Genomic DNA, 18,194 nt, shown 5'->3' with positions numbered 1-18,194 from the left:
CATTTGCTTGAAATCTCTTTCTCATTTTCTCTGAAGTTCCCACCGAGTTGAATTAATTCATGAAAAACCATAACACCCTTACACAGGATTATTAATTCGTTGCCACCTTGGAGGCATCGGCAGCTAAATTCTTACAGAATGAAGTGTCTACATAATATCTTTATATACCATCAGAAGGATGAAATCACTTATGGCTTATGCTTTGTTTGATTAAGATCTTAAAAAATAATTCAAGTTCTTTTGGAAAATAGAATTAGAAATTGAAGAGGTGTCAATAATACCGAGTAATATCAAAGACAAAAGTGAGGATAATTGAGGTTTTTTGTCCTCCTTTCTCTCGTTTAGAAACACTGCTCTAGACCTCTAGTACTTTCTCCCAAATAAAATGAGTTGAAGCTAATTAGGTTGGTGTCAAATCAGGTACATTGTTTTTTTTTTTTTAACTTGGTTTCGTTTAGTTAATTAGGTCAATTGGTTAATGTACACTAGTGTTCAATATTAATCTTTTTCGCTGTAGGAGGGTGGGTGTGCAATATTAACTTAATTGGACTAATCCCTAACTATAGAAGGTCAAGCTTTGCAATAATTTTTGTGAAAAAATGAAAGAACTTTGTAAAAATTATTGGTACTGGAAATTACATCATTTTCCAAATTTTGATAATTTTGGGGTTGTTGGTTTGAAAAATGTTTTGTTTTTAGTTTTAATTGTAATTTTTTTATTTTATTTTCTGTTTTATAAACTTGATATAGAAAGATAAAAACAAACTTTATTGTTTTTTTTTATAAATATTCAAAAACCAAAAAAATGTGAAAATAAAATCATTTTTTGATTAAAAATAAAAATAGAAAACGTTTTTTTAAGTGAAATTCTGTATAACCTCTCCACTTAATTTCCCTCACTTCTTCAATTTTATAGTGGCCAAATTAATACTCTACCAATTTTGCTAATTTGGAAGTTAAACGGAGTAATCACCATACCACAATCACAATGTCTCTTGTTTTTACACGGGATTTGTTCTAAGTTTGTTTTGTTCTGTTTTGCACAGTATTGTCAACTGAGATTCTAATAAGTAATAAAGTTAACAATTCCACGGAGAATAATACTAGTTCTTAGGAATCTACTAGGGCCTGTAATCTGGATAGAGAAAATTTTAAACAAGTTGCACCAAATTTCATCCCCAGATGGCACGAACCAAAGAAACTTTTATTACTTGCAACAAGTGATGAAAATCAATTGACCTAGAGAAATGAATCATCTACTGTTGTGCATACACTTCTTCCTAAGCTGTAACAAAAGACTTAATAAGCAATAAGTAGGAAATAAAACTTCTTATATACTTGTATGTCATATATAGGAAGTTTAATTTGGATGATCATATCAATAGTATTTCAATCACATTTTTTCCAACACCTTTGGTTCTTCTTTGCTCTATGCTCTCCCACCTTCTGGAATTTTCTGTAATTCTTGAGGCTGACAAGGGATTGCAAGAGCTCCCTTTTGTCTGAAACCAAACTCTTCCTGAGCTTGATCTCGCAATCCCATGCAAGCAGGATCATTCAAGTAATGTAAGCCAACAATGAACCTTTTGGATTCTCCACCCTTTGTTGCAAGAACAACAAAATATCCTTCCCTAACATCTTCAGGCCCCACACTTGATCTTGTGGCTTCAATGAAGTAGTTCAGTGAGGGCCTTCTTGTTGATGTGAATAGAAGTTAAGAAGTTAGTGGTAGTTTCTTGTAATTAGGAGTTATGTGGAGTAGTTATATGGAGTAGTTATGTGGAGTAATTTTAAATATATTGTAACTGCAATAGTCTATATATTTGTAACTTTGTAACTGCAGTAGTTGAATTTGAAGATTAAGAAAAAGAGCATTCTCTCTAAAACTTGTATGTCATTGTTCTTTTTAACAATTGGTATCAGAGCTCCATTGTAGGGGCCTGATATTGAGTGCATGTGAGGAAAACAGTGAGTGTGTGAGGAAAACAGTGAGTGTGAGTCAAGAAAGAAACTGCAATTTTTCTTTCTTTCGAGTAGAACGAGTTGAGAAGAATGGCAGAAGGTGGGAGTAGCAGTTTTGTGCAGCCTGCAATTCCAAGGTTTAATGGTCATTATGATCATTGGGCAATGTTGATGGAGAATTTTCTCTGCTCCAAAGAATATTGGGATCTCATTGAGAATGGGATATTGATGGTGGCAGATGGAATAGAGCCTACAGAGGCACAATGCAAATTGATCGAGGAGCAGAAGTTGAAGGACTTAAAGGTAAAGAATTACCTTTTCCAGGCAATAGATCGTGAAGTCCTTGAAACAATCCTCAAGAGGGACACGACAAAAAATATATGGGATTCAATGAAGCAAAAATTTCAAGGTTTAACCAGGGTCAAAAGGGCTCAACTGCAAGCTTTACACAAAGATTTTGAGATTCTTCAAATGAAGGAAGGAGAAATAGTGAATGCATATTTTTCTCGTACTTTAACCATAGCCAACAAAATGAAGGCTCATGGTGAAAGTATGAGTGAAACAGTCATTACTGCAAAGATTTTGAGATCAATGATCTCAAAATTTGATTATGTGGTATGCTCAATTGAAGAATCCAACAACTTAGACATGATGACTATTGATGAGTTGCAAAGTAGTCTTCTTGTTCATGAGCAGAGGATGAGAAGTCGTGGAAAAGAAGAGCAGGTTCTGAAGATCTCCCACGAAGACAAAGCAAGTAGAGGAAGAGGTAGAGGTAGAGGTAATGGTTCATTTAGAGGAGGTCGAGGAAGGGGAAGACAATTATTCAATAAAGTTGTTATTGAATGCTTCAAATGTCACAAGTTAGGACACTATCAATATAAATGTTCTGATTGGGAGAAAAATGCCAATTATGTTGAATTAGAGAAGGAAAAAGATGAAGAATTGTTATTAATGTCTTATGTTGAATTGGAGCAAGACAAAATGGAAGTGGTTCTCAGAACTGGATGAAAGCTTTAGCCAAACTGTAAAACTTGGCAATAACATCAGAATGGTTGTTGTGGGAAAAGGTATCATTCGTATGCAAGTGAATGGATTTACTCAGGCAATTTCTGGTGTCTATTATGTTCCTGAACTTAAGAATAATCTATTGAGCATAGGGCAACTTCAAGAAAAAGGCTTAACTATTTTGATTCAACATGGGAAGTGTAGGGTATATCATTCTAAGAAAGGATTAATTATGCAGTCAGATATGAGTGGAAATAGAATGTTTTCTGTGTTGGCTACCATGATTCCAAAAGCTTCTTCGTGTTTCCAAATTGTATCAGAAAATGAATCTCATCTTTGGCATTGCCGGTTTGGTCACTTAGGCTATAACGGATTGAGGACACTTTTTGATAAGAAGATGGTAATTGGGTTGCCTTCGGTCAAGATTCCAAAGAAGATATGCATAGAATGTTTAACTGGAAAGCAACACAGAAACTATATGCCTAAGAAGAGTTTATGGAGAGCATCAAACAAGTTACAACTTGTGCATGCAGACATATGCAGACCTATTAAACCAGAATCAAATAGCAACAAGAGGTACATCCTAAGTTTTATTGATGATTTCACTCGTAAAACTTGGATTTATTTCTTACATGAAAAATCAGAAGCTTTTTCCATGTTTAGAAATTTTAAAGCTCTTGTTGAAAAGGAGATTGGTGCATATATTGCTTCTTTGAGGACAGATAGAGGTGGTGAATTTACCTCAAATGAGTTTGTAGAATTTTGCAAAAATCAAGGCATTAGTAGACAATTGATTGCAGCCTATACTCCTCAACAAAATGGAGTTGCAGAGAGGAAAAATAGAACGATAATGAACATGGTGCGTTCTATGTTAGCTAAGAAGCAGGTTCCTAAAATGTTTTGGCCCGAAGCAGTAAAATGGAGTGTGCATATCCTCAATAGATGTCCTACTATGGCTGTGCAGAACAAAACTCCAAAAGAGGCATGGAGCAATGTGAAGCCAATGGTTTATTATTTTCGAGTTTTTGGGTGTGTAGCTCATGCACATGTTCCAGACCAGAAGAGAAGCAAATTAGATGAAAAAAGCAAGAAGTGTGTTTTATTGGGAGTAAGTGATGAATCAAAGGCATACAGATTATATCATCCAGTTTCCAAGAAAATCATCATTAGCAAGGATGTGATTTTTCAAGAAGATGAATGCTGGAATTGGGGCAAAAGCAATGAAGAATGCAGATCAGATGTTTTAAAGTGGAATGATGATGGTGATGAGAATAACATGGAAGAAGGAATAGAAAACAATGAAGAAGAAGGTAACATTGAAGGAGAAGGCAGTGATGTTGATACAAGAAACTCAAGTGAAACTGGTGTTTCTTCTAGTGAATCAACTGAAAATGATTCACCAATTTTGAATGAAGAAAGGGTAAGAGGACCACCATCTTGGGCAATAGACTATGTAACAGGTGAAGGTTTGTCAGATGAAGATGGTCTGAATGCTATGATAATGCTCACTGAAGATGACCCACTTACATTTGAACAAGCTGTCAAGAGTAAGAAGTGGAGGGATGCAATGATGGCAGAGATAGAGTCAATAGAAAAGAACAAGACTTGGGAGTTAACTATTCTACCGAAAGGGGTGAAGCCAATTGGAGTTAAATGGGTTTTCAAAACCAAACTTAATGAGAAAGGAGAGGTAGACAAGTACAAGGCAAGGCTAGTGGCGAAGGGGTATGCACAACAATATGGAGTTAATTATACTGAAGTTTTTGCTCCAGTTGCTAGACTTGACACCATTCGATTAATACTTGCTTTGGCAGCACAAAACAATTGGGATGTTTTTCAACTAGATGTAAATAGTGCATTTCTTCACGGTGAACTCAATGAAGAAATATTTGTGCAACAACCATTGGGATATGAGAAGAAAGGTGAAGAAGACAAAGTTTACAAGCTAAGAAAGGAATTGTATGGCTTGAAGCAAGCACCAAGGGCGTGGTATAGCAAGATAGAGGCTTACTTTGTTCGAGAAGACTTTGAAAGGTGTTTATGTGAACACACACTGTTCACAAAGTCGAAGGAAGTAGGTAAAATTTTAATAGTAAGTCTTTATGTTGATGATTTAATATATACTGGAAATGATAAAAGTATGTATGATGATTTTAAGAATTCCATGATGTTGGAATTTGACATGACTGATTTGGGGAGGATGAGATATTTTCTCGGGATTGAAGTAATACAAAGTTTAGATGGGATTTTTGTGTGTCAAAGAAAGTATGCTCATGAAATTCTAGGAAGGTTTGGAATGGATAAATCCAGGCACGAAATTGTCAAAGGATGAAGCAGGAACCAAAGTTGATGAAACTTTGTTCAAACAGGTAGTTGGTAGTCTGATGTACTTGACTGCAACTCGACCTTATTTGATGTATGAAGTGAGTCTTATTAGTAGATTCATGTCTTGCCCAACTGAATCTCATTGGTTTGCAGCAAAAAGAATATTAAGGTATTTGAAAGGTACAACTGAGCTTGGCATTTTCTACAAAAAGGATGGTTGCACAAATTTGGTGGCTTACACCGACAGTGATTTTGCTGGTGATTTGGATGATCGTAGGTGCACTTCTGGCTTTGCATTCTTACTTGGTTCTGGAGCAGTTTCATGGTCTTCTAAAAAACAGCCTGTAGTGACATTGTCTACTACTGAGGCTGAGTACATAGCTGCTGCGTTTTGTGCCTGTCAGTTTATTTGGTTGAGAAGAGTTTTAGAGAAACTTGGTCATAAGGAGGAAAATAGTACTTTGATTCAATGTGACAATAATTCTACTATACAGCTATCAAAGAATTCTATTTTTCATGGCAGAAGCAAACATATTGATATAAAATTTTATTTTCTTAGAGATTTGACCAGAGACAAAATTGTGGAGTTGAGTTACTGTAATTCTCAAGAACAAGTTGCAGATATAATGACAAAACCTCTCAAGTTAGAATAATTCTTGAAATTACGGAGTATGCTGGGAATGGTTGATGCGTCAGTTATAAACTAAATGTTTGTTTTTCTTTTTAGTTTAAGGGAGGGAATGTTGATGTGAATAGAAGTTAAGAAGTTAGTGGTAGTTTCTTGTAATTAGGAGTTATGTGGAGTAGTTATATGGAGTAGTTATGTGGAATAATTTTAAATATATTATAACTGCAATAGTCTATATATTTGTAACTTTGTAACTGCAATAGTTGAATTTGAAGATTAAGAAAAAGAACATTCTTTCTAAAACTTATATGTCATTGTTCTTTTTAACACTTCTGTGTACAATGTGTGAAACACCCTTTTGAAATCTTCCCAACAAAAGACCTAAGCATCATTTTCAACTCTGAATAATGCTATACTTTTCTTCTTCTTGATAGGATATAGTGAGTTAGTGAACTTGTAAGCTTCTAAATTTTGAGCTTGGGATTTCTATATGCTGAGTTTGGCTATTTATATACCTTGAGAACACGCTGAAACACATAAAAATCTTGATTATTGGTGCTGAGCTACAAACAAGTGGAAGTGTACGTGTAGTCATACAGTGTATTTATTGCCAATATTTTTGGAAGGTTAATTTCTTCCTTCTCAAATGCGCTAAGGAGAGCCAAGATTTTGTTGTCCTTATGGCTTATTGTTACTGTGTATATATATATATATGGTTTTCTCATAAAATCCAACAATTTGTTTTTTTTTTTTACCACAAATATCATATGATAAAATTCTATTTGAACCGGATATAATTATTATAAGCATAATTTTGTTTTCTCCAAATATTTAGTGCAACAAGATTTAAATCCAACATTTTTTTTAATTAAGTTGGAACAATTTTACGTTAGTTGAATGACAGATTTATTGGTCAGATTTGGTTTAATTTTCAGTCCAAGTGAAAGTTTTTGATTGCCTAAACGATTTTTTTTTCTCTTTTAAAATAGTTTTTTGTGAAAATGAAGTCTCGTGTCTTTCTTCAATGAAAGATTTTGGTTGATTTGAATGTTCACGGAACAAATCTTCTAAACCAAGTGCGCAGTTTCTGACAAATATTTGTTAGATGGGATTTTATTTCTTACTTCTTGGACTTGGAGGGTGTCTGGGGGGACAAATAAATACATTTTAACCGTGTTGGTAGGACGTATCCGGTGCAACTGTTTATTTGGATAAATAATCTGATTCAACACAGTTTGTCAAAGTGATCACCAAAATACCTCAATAAATAATTATTATATATCTCAAATAGAGATTACAAATCTTTATCGAGCAGTATATATATCACCCGATAAATCCGAGTCTATATCACTCAAAAGTTAAAAAAATAATAGCATTTTATTTCATGATTAAGAATCTTTCTAACATATCTTTAATGCTTAGGTAAATATGACCTCTTCAGCAATGATCAATATGCATGACCCTTCTTTGGCTTTTATATATATATATATATATATTTAAATAGTCACTTTTGTTTCTAAATATATAATTTGCTGATAAATATATCTCTAAAAAGATGAAAATACTAAATTTAGTTTCAAAAGTATAAAAAGTAGGACAAATATACCTGGTTGTTAATTTTCGTCCGTCATTGTTAATAAAATAATTTATATGACACAAATGAATGAATTTGTCACTGAAGTGATTGTTAGCGTGGTCATGCTGACTAGATTGGACGAAAATCTCAGTAAGATATCATTTTTGAAAGTAAATGTCAATAATTTTTTATTAGAGAAAAATGTCAATACTTTCTTTTGAACTTAGATGTCAGTACGCTCTATTGAATCAAAATGTCAATAAGTTAAAATTATTGGATGAAAATATTAATAATTTTTTATTGGACCTAAATATCAGTATGTTTCTATTAGACTAATTTGTTAGATCTAAAATTTTATTTCATTTAAGGGTAAAATATAATTTTAGGATAAATTTTTGCTATTTTTTATCATTATAAGCATAACATTACAATAATCACTTTAAAAAAATATATTGTCAAACATAATTTAAAACAAACATAATAATAATGATAATATTGATTATCAACCATAGTTTTTTTATCACAATAAAAATTAATTGAAATAAACATTGTACCACTTTACCAAAATAAACATTGTTAGAGTGTATCAATCATTACAAATTTTTCTAAATTATAATAATTATTCACAATCTACTATAAATAAAAGATAAATATATCTCATATTTTACTTCTTCAAATCTTGGCTATTTTATTAATGGTGACAAAAGAAAGCTAATGACCGAATATATTTGTTGCACTTTTTACACTTTCGGGGACTAAATTTTCTATTTTCATCTTTCAAGGATATATTTGTCAACCAATTATATATTCAGGAACAAAAGTAACTATTTACCCTTTTCCTATCCCCAAAGACTAGAAAGACAAAAAATCAATAAAATATTATATGACAAATATGTATTCTCTTCTTTGTTTTCATCCTTTCCTCCTCTTCACCTACAACACACAAGTGAGTTAGTTTGAGGGCCAAGTGTGAGAAAGAGACTTTGGAGAGAAGTGAGGTTTGAGAGTTGGAGGAAATGGTGGTGGAGGCTGACAATGACGTGAGCAGTGATTGGTGGCGGCGCAACTGGCGGTGCCGGTGGTGGTCGGTGGTTGGGTTGGTGGTGATCCTTGAGAAGGAAGAACAAAAGGAGAGATAACCATGGAAGCAAGGGTTTGTCGAAAAAGCTTGTAACAAATATGTTCATATGTTGACAATTAGAGATGATTACGTTGACAATCATCTCAGTGAAAAATTTGGAGATGAAAAATACGTCTTTGTGTCATGTAAGCTATTTTATTAACGGTGATGGATGAAAGTTAACGGCCAAATATATTTGTCACATTTTTTACACTTTTAGGGATTAGATTTTATATTTTCATCTTTCAGGTATGCATTTGTCAGCAAATTACACATTTAGGGACAAAAGTGACTATTTATTCTATTTTCTTTTTACAAGATCTTATTTAATTATAGTAATGGTAAATGACTTCAAAATTACTAATTTGTTTGAATAACTACTATTGCTTCATACATTTTTTAGAATCTCCCTCTTTAAAAATGATGATCACAACAAACATATATATCAACAGTTGTCAACTTTTTTCTTATCAATTTATTATATATAAAAACCTCAAATATTAATTAAATGATTTTAATAATTCTTTTTTAATATATTTAATTTAGAAATTTATATTAAAGATTGACTAGTCATAAACAAACCACTCTTTATTTTATACACCCCACGACTAATACCTTTTATTTTTCTCTATCTCTTATTCTATCCCTTCATAAATCCTATCATACTTGTATTTTTTTTTTCTTTTCTTATTCTTTCTCTAGGTGTTGATTAACATATTACATGTTTACCAAATATTTTTCTTTGACATTCCAACCCAAAATACCTAAGCATGCATATTAAATTCTGTGACTGACTGTATGCATGATTGTTTTATTGATACAAGATGATAGTGTGAACTTGAGAGCTTATGAATTTTCAACTAGGGTTATCTATACTGTGATCATGCACATGCAGAAACAAACTAGAAATTTCTTGATTCGATCTATAGTGAGTCTAGCCATACATTGCAATATATTTAATGCCATTATTTAACAGGTCATTCGTCAAAATATATTCAACAATATATGCGGATAAGATCAATCAAATTCGCAATAGGAAAAGGATCATTGCCACGTGATATGCTTCATATCACTTTTAAGAATCAAAACGTATACCTCTCTATTCTGCTTGGAGTTTAGTGTGACATTGGTTTACACGTGTTATTATAAAATTATCATTAATATTATCTGCAAAATATGAAATTGTCAATGGGGTCTTGGTCTACAGCAAAAAACTTTGATTAATGCGTAAGTGCCAAGGGGAGTAGGGGCCTGGGGACAAGTCTGTGACTGCAATAGTGCATGATTGCATGCATAGATGATCAATCCAATTAATTTATAGGTTCATACCAGTCCAAAACACAATGCATCGGGTTCGTAAAATAAAACCATTTACATATAATTCTATACGTTGTTACATAACAGATAGGGACAAAAATATGAAAAATTAAAAATAGGAAGCTTGTTAGAAACAATGCTGCAGTAGTGGTGAAGTCAAGAAACAAGGGAATTAGCTCTTCAATCAGAGCTATTGTCAGCAGTTTCTTCATTTGCTTCAGGGAATATATATTTTCAGCTCTCTATTCTCAACACTACTATATATGCCACAAATGGCATTTACTTGGAATCTCTTTTCATTTTCTCTATTTTCTCTATTTTCTCCAGGGTTCCCTTTGAATTGAATTATTTAAGGGTTCATGCACTAACTTACCTCAATAAAAATGAGATTAAATAACTTACGAGATGCATGATTGGTTCAAAGAGTTGTATAAACCACCTTTAAGTATATAAGAGAAGGGTTTAACTAACATGTGCATGCATACACATGTTAAAGAGTATTATTAATTACACTCATTAATTTATTTATTTCATTTGTGTTTTATTCTTGAAAACTAATTCGATCTCTTTTATTAGTTAAAAAAATGATCTCTTTTATTATCTTTTCTTCCCCAATTACAACAGCCTTACACAGAATTCGTTGCCACCTTGGAGGCATTGGATTCGGATTTCGGAAGCTGAGTTCTGCTTACAGAATGAAGTGTCTATATAATATCTTGACTATCAGAAGGATCAAATTTCTATGGTCTATGCTTTGCTTTTATAAGAACTTTTGGAATATAGAACTAAAATTTAAAGCTGAAGAGGTGTCAATAATACTGGGTCGTCAAAGGCGCAAAAAGTGGATCATATTCTTCTAAAACAAGAGCAATGATTTTTTAACCACCATATTTTCTAAACACTTAATTAGCACTTATTTGTCTGTATTTTTTTTATCACGCCATATCATCTATCATTAGTATTTTTCTTTATTTTATCTCTTTCATATGGCAACTAGCATTTTAGGTGTTCAAATATAATTTTTAATGATATAAATGAGTTGAAGCTAAGATATGCCTCTAATCAGGTACATTTAGCTTAGGTCAATTGTACACTTATGTGTAATAGTAACTTAATTGGCCTAATCATTAACTATACAAGTTCAAGGTTTGTAATATTTTTTGTTGTTACAATTTATACATTATAAATAGAAAAATTAAGTTATACATTAAAGGTTAACTCATCCTTGTGGGATCGTCATCTTTTGTCCCATCTATTATAGCACTTATATTACCTAGGACATAAGGAACATGATGACTTGACGTCATCCTCACTTTCCTTTGACTTATCATCAACAATTTTCTTAGGGTTTCAAAATAAATGTTGACATGTTAAAATAATTTTATATTATTATTTAATTACAATCTATTATGTAATTATATATAATAAATTTATTAATTTTTGTGTAAAAATTATATTATCGATAATTTTTAATTGAATAACAATGTATATAATATATTGTCAGTATATGAATGACCATTTATTTATGCTAAAACTATATACAATCATTGTTTGTGGACAACAAAATTTTCCCTCCTAGACTTTGAGCATATGATTGCAATAATTTATTGATACTGAAAATTACATTCTTTTTCAAACTTTTAAAATTTACAATTCCACGGAGAATAATACTTCTGCTCTGCAGAGAACAATGGTGCTACGGATGAGGTCCTATAGAGTTATAAATTTCAAATTAGTTGCACCCAAATATTTCATTTAATTCCAGATGGCATGCATGAATCAAAAATAAATTTTTCACGCGATCGATAAAATTAAACTTTTATTATTATGCGATTTATTTTAATGGATCCTATTGAAAGTACAGAACATAAAATAAATCTGTCATCTTGATTGAGATTTTATCCCGTCAGATATTTATTCTAGTATGGGGAGCATGGAATAGCAATAATGAAAATCAATTGACCTAAAGAATATATTAATGAATCATCTACATACACACATCTTCAAGTGGTAGCCAAAGGCTTAATATATCAACGATAACTGGACATTAAAACTTCCTGTATATACTTGTTTGTCATATATAGGAAGTTAAGAACATCAATAGTATTTCAATCACATCCTTTCCCGCACCTTAGGTTTGGTATTTTTCTGCTCTATGCTCTCCAACTCCGACCATCTAAAATCTTTTGTAATTCTTGTGGCTGACAAGGAACAATAAGAGTTCCTTGTTGTCTGAAACCAAACTCCTCCTGAGCTTGATCTAGCAATTCAATGAAAGCAGGATCGTTCAAGTAATGTAAGCCAACAATGAACCTTTTGGATTCTCCATCCTTTATTGCAAGTACAGCAAAATATCCTTCCATAACATCATCTGGCAGCACACTTGTGGCTTCGTTGAAGTGATCATTCAATGGGGGCCTTCTGTGAACAAAGTGTGAAACACCCTTTTCTATCTTCCCAACAAAAGACCTAATTAGCATCATCTTCAACTCTGAATGCTTTTTTTTTTTTTTTTTTTTTACTTCTTGATATAAGATATAGTGAGTTAGTGAACTTGAAAGCTTACGGATTTTGAGCTTGATGCTTCTATAAATATGGTGAGGTTGGCTATTTATATATATCTCGAGAACACGCTTAAACAGATAAAAAATCTTGATTATTGGTGCAGAGCCACTAACGAGTGGCAGCAAGTGTACCTAGTGTAGCCACACAGTGTATTTATTGGCCTTAATATTTGATAGGTCAATTTCTTCCTTCTCAAACGCGTTAAGAAATTTTTATTGTAGTGACCCTTGTGGGCGAGCCAAGATTTTGTTGTGCGTATAACTTATATATATATATATATATATAATTTTTAATACAATAATAATACATGAATATTTTTTTTATAAACATATCATCAACACCCGTAACTTATTATATCTATATTTTTTTCTTTCTCTCTCTCTCTGGATGTAAGATAACATATGGGGTGTCTATAAAAAAATTTCTTTTCTAATAAAATCCAACTATTTGATTTTTGGTTGAAGTGAAAGTTTTTAATTGCCTAAAAGAAGTTATTTTTTTCCTTAATTATTTTTTTTGTGAAATATGGAGTCTTCTGTCCTTCAATGCAAGATTTTAATTGATTTGAGTTATCACGGAACAAATCTTCTAAAAACCAAGTGCGCAGTTTCTGATTGCAATATATGTTTGTTATATACACTGTAAAGTGCAGTCCTGTTCCATATACACTGCAAAAAAATGCTATATATACACTAAAGCGTTTATTGGGTTAAGCGTTGTATATTAGTTTCAAATATATGTGGTTTCTTGTAAGCGCTGTATATCAATATATATCGTCATCAGAGATAGCGCTTAAAGAACACTGTTTATTTGTAAAATAAATGCTGTAAATTAATGAGTAAATTTGGCGTAGGTAGGATTTTATTTCTTGCTTCGTAGAGGGTGTCTGGGGGGACAAATAAATGGATTTTGGCAGGAAGTATGAGGTGCAACTGTTTCTAAACAAAACACTTTTATCATGTGTAACGGACTAACGGGAGTAGGAGCTCCCAGCTCGAACAAGTAGGAGACAGCAATAGTGCAGAATTGTTAATGGTGTCGATCATATTTATATTATATATATAAAATCCTCAACTATTTAACGATTTCAATAAATCTTTTTTTACTATATTTCATTTAGAAATTTATAATTGACATTTCAACCCAAAAGGCCTAAGCATATATTCACTTCTGTGACTGCATGTATGGTATAGTAATTACTTTTTGATACAAGATGATAGTGAATTAGTGAACTTGAGAGCTTTTGAGTTTTCAATGTGGACTATCTATATTGATCATGCAGAAACAAACAAGAAATTTCTTGACTCAACAGCGAGTTTTGCCAATTGCATTGATTAATGGCATTATTTGACAGGTCATTCGTCAAGATATTCAACCGCATATGCGGATAAGATCAATCAAATTCGCAATAGGGAAAGGATTGCCGCGTGATATGCTTCATCACTTGTAAGAATCAAAACGTATCTGCTTGGAGTTTAGTGTGGCATTAGTTAGTTTACATGTGTTATTATATAATTATTATTAATATCTGCAAGTTGCAATTGTCAATGGGGTCTAGGTCTACAGCAAGTGGAGTAGGGGCCTGGAGACAAGTTTGTGACTACAATACTAGTACCGCATGATTGCATGCATAGATCAGTCCAATAGGCTCATACCAGTCCAAAACACAATGCATCAGGTTCTTAAAATGAAATCATACATTTAAGTCTATACATTGTTCCATAACAGACAGGGACAAAAACATGAAAAATTAAATAAGGAACCTTATTAAAAACAACGCTATATATGGTGAAGAAACATGGGATGGTGTTGCACCACTTTTGTTTTATTTTTTTTTTAATAGTCAAGAAACATGAAAGTGAATTAGCTAGCTCTTCATTATCAGAGCTATTGTCAGCAGGTTCTTCAACATTTCGTTCAGGGAATATTTTGAGCTCTCTTTTCTCAACACTACTATGCTATAGGGCAGAATTTTGCTTGGAATCTATTTTCCATTTTCTCTAGAGTTTCCTCTGAATTGAATTAATTACCGGTTCACTAACTTACCCAAATAAAAATGAGTTATAAAATGATTGGTGCAAAAGTTGTATCAACCACCTTATGTATATAAGAGAAGGGTTTAGTTAACATGTACATATATGCACATGTTAAGAGTCTTAACATTAAGCGTATCATTACACTTATCAACCACCTTTAAGTATATTTCAACTCTTAATTCAGTCGAATTCAAATCAAATAAATAATTCGATCAAAATTTCAGATCGCGTAGAAACGACAAAGATAAATCTGTTCCGACCCTGATCCGTACATACCACATGTCTTATAACTCCCTTTGTACATGGGATGTTCTGAATTTGTTTTGTTTTGTTTTTTTTTTTTTTTTACTGATAGGATCTCTTTCTAGTATTATATATATGAACTAACATGCTTGTGAAGTTTACAATTACATGCTGAATACTTCTGCTAGTGTATCTACGGAGGGTCTGGATTGAGAGAAATTTCAAACAAGTTGTACCCAATTTCATCCACAGATGGCATGATGAACCAAACAAATAATTGACATGATCGATAATCCTTAACTTTTATTAATTGGAAAGTGATGAAAATTAATTGACCTAGAGAATATAATATATCATCTACATACACACATCTTCAATCGGTAGCAAAAGGCATAATATATAAACGAGATAACTAGTAATTAAAACCTCCTACATACATGTATGTCATACATATATAGGAAGTTAGGAACATCGATCAATAGTATTTCAATCACATCCTTTCTAACACCTTTGGTGCTTCTCTTCTCTATGCTTTCCAGCCATCTAGAATCTTCTGTAATTCTTGAGGCTGACAAGGGATTGCAAGAGCTCCCTTTTGCCTGAAACCAAACTCTTCCTGAGCTTGATCCAACAGTACCATGAAAGCAGGATCATTCAAGTAATGCAATCCAACAACGAACCTTTTGGATTCTCCACCCTTTATTGCAAGTACAGCAAAATATCCTTCCCTAACATCATCTGGCACCACACTTGTTGTGGCTTCACTCAAGTAGTTCAGTGGAGGCCTTCTGTGTACAAAGTGTGAAACACCCTTTTCTATCTTCCCAACAAAAGACCTAAGCATCTTTAACTCAGTGCTAATTATTTTTTTTATTCTTGATATATAGGGTGAGTTGGTGAACTTGAAAGCTTTTGAATTTTGAGCTTTTGGGAACTCTATGTGCTCGGTTTGGCTATTTATATATACTGAGAACATGCTGAAACACATAAAATATCTTGATTATTATTGGGGAGGAGGAGCCACTAACAGCAAGTGGCAAGTGTACATGTAGCCACAGGTCAATTTCTTCCTTCTCAAAATGAGCAAATATTTTTTTGTCCCTATGTCTTTCTGTTACCGTATAATATATATGGTTTTCCAATAAAATGCAACAGTGTGGTTTTCAGTTGAAGTGATAGTTAAGCCGGGGGGCTGCAAGGTTTTGATTGATTAGAATGTTGACGAAACAAATCTTCTAAACCAAAACCAGGTGCGCGCGAAGTTTCTGATTGCAATATTTATTAGGTGGGGTTTTTATTTCTTGCTTCATAAAGGATATATGGGGACGACAAATAGATGAATTTTAATCCGTAGGCTGTGGCAAGAAGTGTTGGGTGTAACCGTACAATTATACACACACACACACATATATATCCACGAAGTATCCATGCAAGCCTTTAAAAAAGTTATGAAAACCTAATATATAGTTATGTATGTATCTTGATATAAGATGACAGTGAATTAGTGAACTTGAGAGCTTATGTTTCAGCTTTGGGCTATCTATATGCAGAGTTTGGCTATCGATACAGAGATATCGTGCAGAAACAAACAAGAAATTTGTTGACTCTATAGACTATAGTACGAGTCTTGCAAATTGAATTCTATAATGCCATTATTCGACTGGTCATTTGATAAAATGTTCAACCATATATGAGGATAAGACCAATGAAATTGCCGCGTGATATGGTTCATGACTTGTAAGAATCAAAACGTTTACCTCTCTATTCTGCTTGGAGTTTAGTGTGAATATTGTGTGACGGTGGTGTAGATTACATGTGTTATTTTTATTTATCATTATCTTCGACGTATGCAATGCAATGTCAAATAGTCAATGGGGTCTACACTCTATAGCAAAACGCTTTCATTATGCGTAACGGGAGTGGGGGCCTGGGAACAAGCCTGTGAGTGCAATAGTGCATGATTGCATGCATAGATGATCATTCCAATAAGTTTATAAGCATATGTGTGATCCACAGATGTAACAATGCATGTTACCTGTCCAAAACACACAAAGTCATCAGGTTTTTAAAATAATACATGTCTAAACATGTTACAGAACAGTCCAAGATAAGAAAAAAAAACTTGTTGAAAACAATGCTAATTAATTAAGATAGTGAAGTCTATAAACAGGTGAATAAGCTCTTGAATCAGAATTGTCAGCAGGTTCTTTAGCATTTGCTTCAGTGAATATCTTTTTAGCTCTCTTTACGATCTTAACACTATGCCACGTGATCACTTGCTTGAAATCTCTTTTTCATTTTCTCTAGAGCTCCCACTGAATTGAATTAATTAATGGAAAACCACAACACTCTTAGACAGAATTCGTTGCCACCTTAGAGAGTTATCGGCAGCAGTTCTTACAGAATGAAGTGTCTACATCGTACATAATATATCTTGATTAGCTATCAGAAGGATCAAATAACTATGATCTGCTTATTTAAGATTTTCACATATAATATAAATAGAACTAGAAGTAGAAGGTCAATACCGAGTCATCAAAGACAAAAAGTGAGGATAATAGAAGGGTTTTCCCCTCCTTTTCTTTAGTTTAAATTTCAATAATACTCGTCGACTCCACTGCCATTTTTATTCCCGAATTTCAACTAATTTGAATTCAAGATTATTAATTAATTGTAGTACTCTTCCATTCAATTGTTTGACAAATTTTGGTAATTTATTGATACTACAAATTACATTAATTTTTCAAACTTTTAACATTTAGGGATTGCTGCAGTAAAAATAAACATTCCGAGGTTGTTTGTGGTTTGAAAAGTGTTTTTGTTTTTACTCATAAAAATATTTTTTTATTTTATTTTACCTTTTTAAAACTTGTATAGAAAAAATGAAAACAAATTTTTATTTTCATTATTTTTATATAAATGTTTATAAATAACAAAAAAATATGTGAAAATAAAGACATTTCAATTAAATTTTTTAATAGGCAAACTAAATAATAGAAAATGTTTTATTAAAAATTAATATAGAAATATTTTTTCTATAGTGAAATTTTTTCTCACTACATAATTTCCCCTCACATTCTTCAAAGTTATCTCTCATGCTCAGTTTCTAACGGAGAATAATACTTCTGCAGTTCTGCTCAGGAATCTACATATATTGGGCAAAAACACCAAAAGGGGCCCCTTTTAGAAATTATTTACCAAAAATGGGCCCTTTTGAAATTATTTCCGGAGGGGGTCACTTTTTTTATTGCAAAGCGCCCCCACCCCGACGCCTCCACTGTGCACGTGACACGTGGCACAGGGAGGTAGCGCCCCTGCACCAGGCGCGACTGGTAGCGCCCTGGCACTGGGCGCGCACCAGGCGCGACCCTAGGCGCCCAGGGACCAGGCGGCCACCCGCCGCGCCTGGTGAAG

At 32.9% G+C, this 18,194-nt stretch overlaps 3 protein-coding genes across 3 annotated transcripts; all 3 read right to left on the bottom strand.

The window, feature by feature from the left end:
• Positions 1-1,429: 1,429 nt before the first annotated feature.
• LOC112998119 (auxin-induced protein X10A) lies at positions 1,430-6,387 on the bottom strand. Its single transcript, XM_026123995.1, has 2 exons — positions 6,254-6,387; positions 1,430-1,694 (listed from the first exon to the last, which is right to left on the bottom strand). The coding sequence occupies exons 1-2, from the start codon at positions 6,313-6,315 to the stop codon at positions 1,430-1,432; spliced, it is 327 nt and encodes a 108-aa protein (XP_025979780.1). The 5' UTR covers positions 6,316-6,387.
• Positions 6,388-11,715: 5,328 nt separating this feature from the next.
• Positions 11,716-12,605, bottom strand: LOC100776513 (auxin-induced protein X15). The gene has a single exon (XM_003536948.4). The coding sequence runs from the start codon at positions 12,417-12,419 to the stop codon at positions 12,090-12,092; it is 330 nt and encodes a 109-aa protein (XP_003536996.2). The 5' UTR covers positions 12,420-12,605; the 3' UTR covers positions 11,716-12,089.
• A 2,701-nt stretch (positions 12,606-15,306) lies between these two features.
• LOC100775971 (auxin-induced protein X15) lies at positions 15,307-15,624 on the bottom strand. The gene has a single exon (XM_003536947.1). It carries the CDS (start codon positions 15,622-15,624, stop codon positions 15,307-15,309), a length of 318 nt encoding a protein of 105 aa, XP_003536995.1.
• Positions 15,625-18,194: the final 2,570 nt, after the last annotated feature.

The sequence above is a fragment of the Glycine max genome, chromosome 10 (assembly GCF_000004515.6).
Source record: "Glycine max cultivar Williams 82 chromosome 10, Glycine_max_v4.0, whole genome shotgun sequence".
In the NCBI taxonomy this organism is placed as follows: domain Eukaryota; kingdom Viridiplantae; phylum Streptophyta; class Magnoliopsida; order Fabales; family Fabaceae; genus Glycine; species Glycine max.
Note: the sequence above shows the minus strand (reverse complement) of the source record. Positions and strands in the feature narration are given on the sequence as shown.